This window comes from Furipterus horrens, unplaced genomic scaffold (genome assembly GCF_987537825.1).
Source record: "Furipterus horrens unplaced genomic scaffold, mFurHor1.1.pri manual_scaffold_3, whole genome shotgun sequence".
In the NCBI taxonomy this organism is placed as follows: domain Eukaryota; kingdom Metazoa; phylum Chordata; class Mammalia; order Chiroptera; family Furipteridae; genus Furipterus; species Furipterus horrens.
In genome coordinates this window covers 138,431,510-138,445,252 of record NW_028327173.1, presented here as the reverse complement: position 1 = coordinate 138,445,252, position 13,743 = coordinate 138,431,510, and the positions used below count along the sequence as shown (strand labels likewise).

Sequence of the window (13,743 nt, the reverse complement as noted above, 5' to 3'; positions counted from 1 at the left end):
GGGGACATAAGTGATGTAATCAGACATGTTGTATAATATTTCCAAGATTAACCAACCCCTACCACCCGCAGTTGAGATGGAAACAATGTCTCCAGACCAGGTGAGCCTTTCTGCAGACACTGGGTTACCCAGCAAATGGCTGCCAGCCCCGCATTGGGTGCTAAGCGTCAGGAGGCCCACAGCCTGGTCCAGAAGGAAAGGCAGACAGGCCGCAGACCAGGGGAAACCAGGGCTGCTTACAGGTCTGCACAGAGGAGTCAATGTTACCTGGGATGAGGCAGGATAGTGAGAAGCTAGGAAAATTCCTTGGCAAGTGGAATGGGGAAACTGAGACATAGCTGAACAAACTGGCCAAGCAATTTACAGCCAGATACAGAAGGTGACGTCCCTACAGATAACATCTAGGCCTCAGCTGTATTTCAGCTCCAGCCCCAGAAAAGCAACAAAACCAGGTGGGTGATGCCAGGTCCAGCTGCTATGACTAATGACTCCCCTGCCCTGATGCTGACCAATCAACAGAGACCACAACCCGGAAAGGATACACCTGGGAAAGCTGACAGATATTCTCCTGAGCTCTCCCTTAAGACCTCGCCTAAACTCCCAGCCTTTAAAACCCTGGAGATGAAGCTCTTGTCCATACAACTGCCGCCACCTGCTGCCCCACCCTTTCATTCCACTTAGGGTGAGCTTTCTATTGCTCATTTTTTTCATTATTCCTGTTTTGCCCCAGAGCCCTCTTCATCCCCTCTCACCACTCTAATGTGTTTATTTTATTTTATTTTTATTGTTTTTCTATTACAATTGCCCACTTTTTCCCTCATTGCTACCCCCCACCTATCCCACCCCTTCTCCCAGTCAATCCCCACCCCGTTGTTTGTGTCTGTGGGTTATTTATACTACTTCCTTTACTAAACCCTTCCCCTACTCACCTCCCTTCCCTCTCTCCCCCCACCCCCCTGATAACTGTTACTCTGCTCCTTGTTCAATTTTGTTCATTTGTTTGTGTTGTTCATTAGTCTCCTGTACCAGGTGATATCATATGGTATTTTTCTTTCATCGCCTGGCTTATTTCACTAAGCATAATTCTCTCCAGTTCCATCCATGTTGTCACAAACAGCAGGAGTTCCTTCTTTCTTTCTGCTGCATAGTGTATTCCATTGTGCAAATGTACCACAATTTTTTGATCCACTCACCTACAGATGGGCACTTAGGTTGTTTCCAGCACTTGGCTATTATGAACAGTGTGGCTATGAATATAGGGGTGCATAGGTTCTTTTGAATTGGTGTTTCAGGATTCTTCGGGTATAGTCCTCACAGTGGAATCGCTAGTTCAAAAGGCAGTTTCATTTTTAGAGTTATGAGGTAATTCCATACTGTTTTCCATAGTGGCTGCACCAGTCTGCATTCCCACCAGCAGTGCACTAGGGTTCCCTTTTCTCTGCATCCTCGCCAGCACTTGTTGTTTGTTGATTTGTTGATGATGGCCATTCTGCCTGGTGTATCTAATGGGCTTTAACGTGTATTTTCAACTTGTATATGTTCTTGCAAAATGCAACTTCTGTGCATACTTCTTTTTTTACCCTCATTGGAAGATGTTTATTGATTTGAGAGAGAGGAATGGAGAGAGAGAGAAACATAGATGTGAGAGACAAACCTCAATAAGTTGACTTCCATACTCACCCGGATTGGGGATTGAACCCACAACCAGGTATGTGCCCTGACTGGGAATCAAACCTACAACCTTTTTGGTGTACGGGACAATGCTCCAACCAACTGAGCCACCCAGCCAGGGCCATACATTTTTTAACATGCTTTTTTCACTCAGCACTAAGTTTTAGGTTCCATCCACGGTGTTACATGTACCCCCACTGCCTCTAACTGCTCCGTGGTACTCCATGGCACCCACTCACTCCTGAGGATGGATACCCAGGTCCTACTCTCCTACTCTCCCAGGCACCACAAATAACTGTGATAGACTTCCTCATACATTGCTCTTTGCGGACCAATGAGGGGATTTCCCTGAGATGTGCGCCCACAAGTGGAATTTCGGGGTCATTGGGTATACATAAAGTTAATATGACTGAAGAGAGACAGAATTCCTGTCCAGAATGGCTGCACTTATCTAGCCTCCCACCAGCAATGCCTACGAATTCCTGTATCCCCATGAGGAGGGAGCATTCTAAAGCAGAAATATGCCCACAGTTCTCCCCTGCTTGCCTCTCCCCTCCCCATGATGCCTTCCCACTGCTCTCTGGATGGAGTCTCCCTGCTTAACACAGCCTCCAAGGCCACAGTGGCCAACACTTGCCCTCCTCTTCCCTCCCACTGGGCTTGGTTGCACATATGTATCTGCACTCGGGCCTTGGCCCCATGTGCCCTGTTCTCCATACACACCCACCATGTGGTCATTTTTCCAAACCCACTGGAGGAGCACCTCAACCCCAAGCTGGTCTATATACCTCCTCTGGATTTCACAGCTCCATGCTTCCCTTCACCACAGTCCTGACCTGCTGGGCTGTTGGTGTCTTTATATCTCTTGTACTTCCATTAAACCAAAGTTTCCCAACGCCGGCACTTTTGACAATTTGGGGTGAATGATTCTTCCCTGTGGGGGCTTTCCTATGTAAATATTTTAGGATGTTTAGCAATATCACTGGCCTCTACCCACGGATGCCATTAGCATCTCTTTCTCCAAGTCATACCAACCAAAACTGTCTCCAGACATTGTCAGATATTCCCAGGGGATCAAAAATCACGCCCTTGGGGGAAACCATTGCATCAGACCATAAATTGCCCAGGGTCTGGGGTTGGGTCTCGTTTATGTTTGTATCTCCAGCACCCAGAGCAAACCTGGTCCAGGTTAGCTGCTCAATAAATGTTGCCCAAATGAATGGCAACCAATCTTCGTGCAAAGATCTGAGGGTAGGACTCAGAGATTCAGATTCTGGGATATGCATGATGTCATGGGGTGGGAGGTGTCTCTTTTTTTCCTCCCTCAGAAACCACCCAAATCATCTTCTCCTTTTGTTCTTATGCTCTCCCTGTTGGGGAGGGAAAATCGAAACTGCCAACAAACTTACTGTGTGGCCTTGAGCAAGCCACCACACCTCTCTGAGCCTCATCTTCCCCACCTATAAAATGTGGACAGATAGCCTGTGTGAGTTTGTAAATGCTGACTGAGTCAACAAGGAAGGCCATGCTCTACTCGAAGACTCGTGGCACAGAGCAACAACTGCCCCCGACCCTGGGGCCTCTCCCACAAGGAAACACTCAGTGGAGAGAGGTAAGCCAGGTGGCATTTATAATGAGCGTGGCGGGGGCCTTGGTGTTTGTTGTATTAAATATAGTCGAAGATGCAGAAGTAATTCCAGCAGGGAGAATGAGTCAGTTGGAAGGCTGCCGTATGCTCTGGCAGGTCAGCAATGAGCAGCTCAAGGACCTCTCCTTTTATTGAGTTTTACAAGTATAGAAATCAATAGGGAGGGTAAGAAATGAGCTCACAGGCACATTCCAATATTGATTATAATACACAATTACTTACTTGGGATTAAAACAAAAGGAGGTGAATATATAAACTATAAAGAATGTTTCCTGAGGTGGCTAAGATGGCGGTGGAGTAGAGGCAGTGTTCTCTGCTTGCTCCTGTTAAGGAGAGACTCCAGGAACGAATGCGGAGAGGAGTGACTGAGTGGGTGTGGATCGCCGATAGCGTGAACAGGGAGGGGAGTGTGGGAGCAGCATGGAGGGGGGTGGAGGGGTTTACCACACACTGCAGGCTGAGTCATTCCGGGACCCAGTCGTCTGCAGTACCATGCCCAAGGGCTCAATAGCCGAGAGCTACTTGGAGGCTCCCCCTGCTAGGGGCGCACTGGTAAGTGAAGTCTCGTAGGGAGTTAGGGAGAGGATTCGGCTGAAAAAGCCAGAGGAGTGGGAGAACAGTGAACAACGAGGACTGGGAGAAACTGTGTGATCTGAGTCTAGAGGGAGGCCTCCTCAGCTGCAACCTCCGACAGAAAGCTCGGCATTCCGGGCGCACGCAGCACCCGCGCTAGGGCCCTACAGGACAGAGGGGCAGTTTGGGGGCAAGGAGACGGGCTGTGCAGAAAAGCCGCTGCGGAACTCCGGACCAGGGGAGAGCTTCTGAGCAGGAGAGCAGTGCATGCCCCCGGCGCTTTGAGTGATGGCGCTAGAATCCCACAGAACAAAGGGTGGGTTCGGGGCTAGGAGAGAGATAGGGCGCGCAGGGCGTGTAAGCAGGGAAGCGAGCGGAGGCTGTGGCTCGGGAATGGAGATGTTTTAGGGCGGGGAGAAGGGCCCACAGGGAAAGGCCACTGCAGAGCTCCAGACTGGTGGAGAGCTCCTGGGTAGGAGAACGCCACGTTGACCGACCACACTAGAGTCCTGCAGAACAAATGGATGGTGCTGGGGCGGGGAAGGAGATAGAGCGCGCAGGCCTATAGACAGGGAAGCCAGCGGAAGCTGGAGCTCAGAATAGAGACAGTTTGGGGGCAAGGAGAAGAGCCCACGCAGGAAAGCCGCTGCAGAGCTCCAGACTAGGGGAGAGGTCCTGGGCAGGAGAGTGCCACTGGGCCCGGTGCTTTGACCGACTGCGCCAGAGTCCTGCAGAACAAAGGGACGGTCTTGAGACAAGGAGAGAGGTAGGGCGCGCAGGCATATAGAAGGGGAAGAGAGTGGAAGCTGTAGCCTGGGAATAGAGACACGACTGGAGGCAGGGCGAGGATTGCTGGCAGGCACAGGCTGGACCAACAGAGGGAAGGAGTAGCTGGACAAGCCTGAGGAGGGCTGAGGGTGCCACAGGAGGGGACAACTAAACGCAGCTCACAACAGAGCAGCAGTAGGCCCATGAATAAAAGACTAGCAACCCCAGAATCAAGCAGGAAGTTCCCACAGCCAGCCAACCAACCAGAAAAGATTTGAAACCCATGGAATTTTGAATAGGGGTGGACCCAGGAAGGAAGGAAGGAAAAACAAAAAGCAAACAAACAACAATAACAAAAATAAAATACAGAGACTGTGCCCAAAAGTTGAATTGAGTTAAAATCATCTCATTCTTTTATTTCTTACTCTCTCTATTACTGACCCTCCCGTCCTTTCTTATTCTCTCTTCTCTTCTCCCCTCCTCTTCCCTCCCTTCCCTCCCTTTAGCATGTCTCCCCTTCATCCTATTCTTTGTTAATTTTTTAATTTCAAGTTCTTTCCCATTCCTTCCTATTCCCTTCTTCTTATCTCCTTCCCTCCCCCCTATTCTCGTCCTCTCTCCGTTGCCTTTCTCTCTCTTTCCTTCTTCCGCGCTAAGCACTTTCAATTTTATTAAATGTCTTTATTTTGTCCCCCTTCCCTCATCGTTTGTTTTTCTTTCTTCCCTTTCCCTTGTTTTCCTTCTCTCCCTATATATATTCTGTCTTTCTTTCTTTCTTCCTCCCTAGTCCACTTTATTTTCTGATCTTTTAATTTTTTAATTTTAATTCTAATCTATTTCCCTCCCTCTTCACCATCCCCTTCTTACCCCTTTTCTCTTTCCTCCCCATCCCTTCTCTCCTTTCTCTCCCTCTTGTATTTCTCTCCTTCATCCTATCTTTTGTCAACTCTTCAATTTCAATTTTTTCCCTCCTTAATATCTCCTCTTCCTCTCAATTTCCTTCCTTCCCCCATGTTCTTTCCCTCCCTCATCCTCTTCTTTCTTTCTACGTACTTTTAATTTTATTAATATTTCTCTTTATTTTGCCCCTCTCTCCCTCTCCATTCATTTATTTTTTTATTCCCTTTCCCATCTCTTAGTCCTCTCTCTATATATCCTCTCTTTCTCTCTATCTCACTATTTTATATCATGTATTAATCTTCTAATTTTTTAAAATTTTAATCCATTCCCCCCTCTTCTCCCTCCCCTTCTTCTTTCGTTCTCTTTCCTACCCTCCTCTTCTCTACTTTCCCTCTCTCTTTCCTCTCTCCCTTCCTGTCCTGCTATTCTCTACTCTGTATTTTTATTCTTGAAAAATTCTTTCTCAATCTGTTTCCTACCTTCTAACCCCCTCAGCCCCCTGCTTCAATTTTTGGCTGTCTGTCTACCTGGATGCCTGTTGTGTCTATCCTCCCTTCCACACTAAACATATAGCATATACCTATTATATAATCTTAATACTATACACTTCCACTTTCTCACTACATACTGGAACCCTCTCCTCCTTTTCAAACATACAGTGTAAATGTTAATTGCTGTCTTGCATAGCCTTGATCCCAATTGCTAATATTATTACTCTATCACCTTCGCTCTCAAAAATTACCCTCCCTTCATTTAAAACACTCCTATCTGTTTCTCCTATGAAATAAGAGTCCCAGTATCTCCACAAGTATATTAATACGGGCTCATTTGCAACCTATAGTGAGATTGTAGTTGGGGGAGATATTGGAGGGTGTGGGTTTCTTGCCTGGGTTGTGTGATTACGTTTTAACAGCACCTCCACAAAAGATCTCAAGACAAGGTGGGCAGAGTGACTCTCAATCAACTAACCAGAGGAAAAGACCCACCAAAGAGTAGCTGAAATACAACCAGACAGATTAAACAAATAACATAAAGGACAACACAGACGGAGATGCAAGATGGCGGAGGAGTAAGTGGAAGCTACACGAACCTCCTCCCAGGACCAGTCTGGATTTACAACTTAATTTTGGAGAAATCATCTGGAATAACCAAACAAACACCGGCTGGAAAGAAGTCTTATAACCATGGAGAGACAGAAAAGGCCACAACATCCCAACGTGACCAGTGGGGAGTGTGGAGATGCAGAAGGACTGGCTGGGCTCACACGGGTAGCAGCTGAAGGGACTGAGAAACAGCTCAGCAGCCGAGGGTTCCCCCTGAGAAGGACAGGGTCTAAACCCCCAGCTTAGCTTCCCAGCCTACAGCGACAGAGTGGAAAGTAAAATAGCATCCAACTGTGGAAAGTGAAAAGCCACAGGGTTTCTTGCTAGCCAGAGAGGAACAGCAGGAGAAAAAGAGCTCTTAAGTGAATCACATACAAAACTATTTTGGCCCCCACTTACCCTGGGCTCAATCAGAGGGAAGGCAGAGAGGACTGAAGACAGTTGGGGAGAGTTTGATGCTGTGGCTTTGAGGGGAGAACTGGAGGAGCAGCCGACCAGGTCCCAGTGCTGACTCATCCCCAGAACTGCAGGCAGACCATTCCCCTCTGAGTGGCATCAGCCTGAGGGGAAATAGAATCCCTGCCTACAGGAATTAAGCTGCCACACACACGGTCTTTAAGCCTCACGGCTACTCATAGATTGAGTAGATTAACAACTAAAGAAGACAGACAAAGGCAGTAGATCCCTGGAAGTCTCCAAAAGGCTACCTAGGCCCAGGCTGATACAGGTTCTGACGCCACCAGGGGCAGAGCCAGGAAGTGCAGATCATTCTAAGAAGCACCAACAAACAATAGGAGTCACAAAAATGGGGAGACAGAGAAACAACCGCCCATCAAAAGGAAAGGTAGAATCCCCAGAAAGAGTGCTAAATGAAATAGAGGGGAGCCAACTATCAGATATGGAATTCAAAACATGGATTATGGAGAAGCTGAATGAGCTCAGCGGAAACTACAAAGAACTCCAGGGAAACTACAAGGAACTCCAGAAAAACTACAAGGAACTTACTGAGAATTACACCAGCATGAAAAAGGACAGAGAAGCTATGAATAAGAGCCAGGAGGAAATCAAGAATACGATCTCTGAACTGAAGAACACAGTAGAAGGAATTAAAAGCAGGCTAGAGGAAGCAGAAGACCGGATCAGCGAGCTAGAGGACAACGTAGACAAAAACTCCCAGACAGTACAACAGAATGAAAAAAGACTGAACAAGACTGAAGAGGTTCTAAGACAGCTGCAGGACAATATGAAACGTAATAATATCCATATCATAGGAATTCCAGAAGGAGAAGAAGAAGAGCAAGAGATAGAAAACCTCTTTGAAAAACTAATGACAGAAAACTTCCCTAACACGAGGAAAGAGTCACACAAGTCCAGGAAGCACAGAGGGTCCCAGTGAAGATGAACCCCAACAGGCCCACTTCAAGACACATCATAATTAAAATGGCAACATTCAAAGACAGAGAGAATCCTAAAAGCAGCAAGAGAGAAACAACTAATAACATACAAGGGAGCTCCAATAAGGCTATCATCAGATTTCTCAGCAGAAACACTACAAGCCAGAAGGGAATGGCAAAAAATATTCCAAGCAATGAAAAACAAAGGCCTACAACCAAGAATACTCTACCCTGCAAAGCTCTCATTTAAAATGGAGGGTGAAATAAGGAGCTTCTAAGACAAAAGAAGGTTAAAGAATACATCTCCACCAAACCAGCATTGCAAGAGATGCTAAAAGGTCTGCTTCAAGAAGATAAAGAAACAGAGAGAGACAGAAAGGAACACAAGTACAAAGGGGGAAAATGACAATGAATAAGTCCCTATCAATAATAACCTTAAATGTAAACAGCTTAAATGCACCAATCAAAAGACATAGGGTAACTGAATGGATTAGAAAGCATGACCCACATATATGCTGTCTACAAGAGACCCACCTTAGAACAAAAGATCTACACAGACTAAAAGTGAAGGGATGGAAAAAAGTATTTCAAGCAAATGGACATGAAAAAAAAGCTGAGGTAGCAATACTTATATCAGACAAAACAGATTTCACAGCAAAGGCCATAAAAAGAGACAAAGAAGGGCATTTCATAATACTTAAGGGAAAAGTCCATCAAGAAGATATAACCCTCATAAATATATATGCACCCAACTTAGGAGCACCCAAATATGTAAGGAAAAATTTGAAAGACTCCAAGAAAGATATAGACAGCAACACACTCCTAGTAGCGGACTTTAACACCCCTTTGTCAACAATGGACAGATCTTCAAAGCAAAGAAACACCAAAGATATTGAGGCAATGAACAACACTCTAGATCAAATGGACTTAGTCGATATATATAGAACTTTTCACCCCGAAGAGGTAAAATATACATTCTTCTCAAGTGCACATGGAACATTTTCAAAGATAGACCACATATAGGACACAAAACAAGCCTCAACAAAGTCAAGAAAATAGAAAGTATATCAAGCATCTTCTCAGGTAACAACGGCTTAAAATTGGAAGTCAACCTCAAGGAACAAACTCAAAAACATTCAAACTCATGGAGAATGAATAACATGCTATTAAATAATAAATGGGTTAACAATGACATCAAGGAAGAAATCAAAAAGTTTCTGGAAAATAATGATAATGAACACACAACAGCCCAAAACCTATGGGATACAGCGAAAGCAGTTCTGAGAGGAAAGTTCATAGCAATATAGGCCTACCTAAAAAAGAGAAATCTCTAATAAAAAATTTAATCCTCCAGCTACAAGAACTAGAGAGAGAACAACAAGCAAAGCCCAGATCAAGTAGAAGGAAGGAAATCATCAAGATCAGAGCCCAATTAAATGACATAGAGACTAACGATTCGAAAAATCAACATAAGTAGGAGCTGGTTCTTTGAAAAGATAAACAAAATTGACAAACCTTTAACCAGGCTCATCAAGAAAACAAGAGAGAGGACCCAAATAAATAAAATCATAAACAAAAGAGGAGAAATCACAACCGATACCACAGAAATACAAAGGATTGAAAGAAATTATTATGAACAGCTGTATGGCAAGAAATTTGACAACCTAGAGGAAATGGACAAATTCCGGGAAACCTATAGTCTTCCCAAACTGAATCAAGAAGAAGCAGAAAGTCTGAATAGACCAATAACAGCTAGTGAAATTGAAGCAGTAATCAAAAAACTCCCAGCACACAAAAGCCCTGGGCCGGATGGCTTCACAGGGGAATTCTACAAAACATTTAGGAAAGAACTAACTCCTATCCTCCTCAGACTATTCCAAAAGATCCAAGAAGAGGGGAGACTCCCAAACTCGTTCTATGAAGCCAGTATAACCCTACTTCCAAAACCAGGTCAAGACACAACAAAGAAAGAAAACTACAGGCCAATATCGCTGATGAACATAGTTGCTGAAATCCTCAACAAAATATTGGCAAACTGGATCCAGCAACACATTAGAAAGATCATACACCACGATCAAGTGGGATTCATCCCAGGGATGCAAGGATGGTTTAACATTTGCAAATCAATAAACGTAATACACCACATAAACAAAATGAAAGACAAAAACCACATGATCATATCAATAGATGCAGAAAAAGCATTTGATAAAGTACAACACCCATTTATGATGAAAACTCTCAGCAAAATGGGAATAGAGGGAGCATACCTCAACATAATAAAGGCCGTATATGAGAAACCTGAAGCCAACATCATACTCAATGGGCAAAAGCTGAGAGCATTCCCCCTGAGATCAGGAACAAGACAAGGATGCCCACTCTCTCCACTCCTATTCAACATAGTCTTGGAAGTTCTAGCCACAGCAATCAGACAAGAAAGAGAAATAAAAGGCATCCAAATTGGAAAGAGGAAGTAAAACTGTCATTATTTGCAGATGACATGATAGTGTACATAGAAAACACTACAGACTCCACAAAGAAACTACTAAACCTAATAAGTGAACTCGGCAAAATAGCAGGGTACAAAGTCAATATTAAGAAATTGAAGGCATTTCTGTACACCAACAATAAAAACTCAGAGAGAGAAACTGAAAGAAAAATCCCATTTACCACAGCAACAAGAAAAATAAGGTACCTAGGAAGAAACTTAACCAAGGAGATAAAAGACCTGTACTCAGAACACTACATAACACTGAAGAAAGAAATTAAAGAAGATACAAATAAATGGAAGCATATACCATGCTCATGGATGGGAAGAATCAACATCATTAACATGGCCATACTACCCAAAGCGATTTATAGATTCAATGCAATCCCTATTAAAATGCCAATGACATATTTCTCAGACCTAGAACAAATACTTCAAAAATTTATATGGAACCAAAAAAGAGCTTGAATAGCCACAGCAATTTTGAGGAAAAAGAACACAGCAGGAGGAATCACAATACCTGATATCGAACTATATTACAAGGCCACGGTAATCAAAACAGTCTGGTACTGGCATAAGAACAGACATATAGATCAATGGAACAGAATAGAGAGCCCAGAAATAAACCCAGGTCTATATGGTCAACTAATATTTGACAAAGGGGGAAGGAACATCAAATGGAGTGAAAAGAGCCTCTTCAACAAATGGTGTTGGGAGAACTGGACAGGGACATGCAAAAAAATGAAACTAGACCACCAACTCACACCATACACCAGAATAAACTCAAAATGGATCAAAGACTTAAATGTAAGCCGTGATACCATAAAAGTCCTAGAGGAAAAAATAGGCAGGAAAATTTCAGATATCCCACGTAGCAACATTTTCACTGATATATCTCCTAAGGCAAGGGAGATAAAGGAAAGAATAAACAAGTGGGACTACATCAAACTAAAAAGTTTCTGCTCAGCCAAAGAAAACATCAGCAAGATGAAAAGGAAACCAACCATATGGGAAAATATATTCGCCAATGACATCTCAGACAAGGGATTGATCTCCAAAATATATAAAGAACTCACACGACTCAACACCAAGAAGACAGACAACGCAATTAAAAAATGGGCAAAGGACCTGAACAAACACTTCTCCAAAGAGGACATACAGAGGGTCCATAGACATATGAAAGAATGCTCAACATCACTAGCCATCAGAGAGATGCAAATAAAAACCACAAGGAGATACCACCTCACACCAGTCAGAATGGCCATCATCAACAAATCAACAAACAACTTGTGCTGGAGAGGATGCTGAGAAACGGGAACCCTGGTGCATTGCTGGTGGGAATGCAGACTGGTGCAGCCACTATGGAAAACAGTTTGGAATTCCCTCAAAAAACTAAAAATGGAACTGCCTTTTGAACCAGCAATTCCATTGCTAGGATTATATCCAAAAAATCCTGAAACACCAATTCAAAAGAACCTATGCACCCCTATGTTCATAGCAGCACTATTTACAATAGCCAAGTGCTGGAAACAACCTAAGTGCCCATCTGTAGATGAGTGGATCAAAAAATTGTGGTACATTTACATAATGGAGTACTATGTAGCAGAGAGAAAGAAGGAACTTCTACCATTTGCAACAACATGGATGGAACTAGAGAGAATTATGCTTAGCGAAATAAGCCAGGCAACGAAAGAAAAATACCTTATGCTGTCACCTATTACAGGAAACTAATGAACAACACAAAGAAATGAGAAAAATTGAACCACAGGTATGTAAACAAGGAGTAGACTAATAGTAACAAGGGGGGAGGCGGGAGGGAGAGAAGGGGGTAAGAAGGGGAAGGGTCTAGTCAAAGAACATATATAGATGACCCATGGACATGGACAGCTGAGTGGGGACTAAATGTTGGAGAGGGAGGGAACAGGGACAGGGAAGCAAGAGGGGGAATGTTTTGAGACAACTGTAATGGGAAAACAGACAAAAAAATTTTTAGTGGGGCAAATATGAAAAATGGAAATGCCAGTTTAGTGAATATTAGAAGGACAAGGAATTTCCTTCACACTGTATATTTTTCTCCCTATCTGATCCCTCCAGAGTTTGGCATTCTAAAGAAGTAAGTAATAACATAAGTTTATTTGCATCAAACTAATAAGACCAGTTGTTAATAGAGGGTTGTTTTTTTTTTTTTTCTTTTTTTTTTGACGAAGACTGTGACTGGAATGTCAAGCCTAAAGGAGACATGCTTTGGCTCAGGTTGTTGCCAAAAAGCCCTGAGGAACTGGGAATGACTTTCGAAGGTAATAAAAGCCCGCGAGATAAAAGGCCTGGTACCATGGTTGGTTGTACGGTCCACAGCAATCTTTCCAGGGAAGGAACGAAGGTTGTTTTCCTGAAAGATGGCTAGAAGGGACCTTAAGGCACAATGAAAAACCAGAAGGACTTAGAAAAGACAGGAGTGTACAGGCAAGGCTGAATGCCAGGTATGTGGCCCAGCTTCTGTGCCCTGAAGAGCAGACTGAAGGTCACCCTAAATGTTCCTTGGGTAAGTTCCAGCAAAGCAAAACTAAAGATCATAAGTGATCATTTGCTGCTCTTGTTGTGTATATGCAAATGAACAGAATAAATTAAAAATGGACTTAATGCAGTCCCTTTAATGACAAGGAAGGTCATTATAATACTCTTCCAAGAGCACTTTCTTTCTGGCAATGAGTGACCCACTATTTGCACCATTTATATCTCTTTCCTCTCAGCCTTCCCAATGGTCTTAAAATTAAGCTCTTTTGCAGCAGGAAGATTGAAGAGGGACCCATATTCTTACTGAGGGAATTGGACCTTCACACTGAGATCAGGAGTACGGAGAAGAAATAAGAAAGAGAAAGGTTGATTTCTATCTAAATGGTCGGATCTACTTTTCCAGAGGCTATGAGCCATTGAGAAACTTCTGGGAGGAAGTCATGAAATCAGAGCCAGACTGGGTTTGGTAATTCAGTATCTTCCAAAAAGAAGGGTTTCCCCATGTAGGGGCACCAGATAGTCCCTGTAAAAGGTTTCAATATGTAAGTATGTAAGGGCTTTAAATATTCTTTGTAAGAAGTAGCAAGGACTTGCTAAAAGGCCTTGGAAAAAGGAATGTAAGAAGGAGTGTTATAGCAATTAGTGATTTACAAGCTAAAAGCACCTCAGCCTCTATCACCTCCCATT

General features: G+C 43.7%; 1 protein-coding gene across 1 annotated transcript in view; it reads left to right on the top strand.

Annotated features, from left to right (window-relative positions):
- The first annotated feature begins 3,811 nt into the window (after window positions 1-3,811).
- LOC150016106 (olfactory receptor 4Q3-like) overlaps window positions 3,812-13,743 on the top strand; it is a 34,949-nt gene continuing 25,017 nt past the window's right edge. The window contains exon 1 of the mRNA XM_090268326.1: window positions 3,812-3,871. Coding sequence (XP_090124452.1) covers window positions 3,812-3,871 — 60 coding nt within the window. The remainder of the gene's footprint in view (window positions 3,872-13,743) is intronic.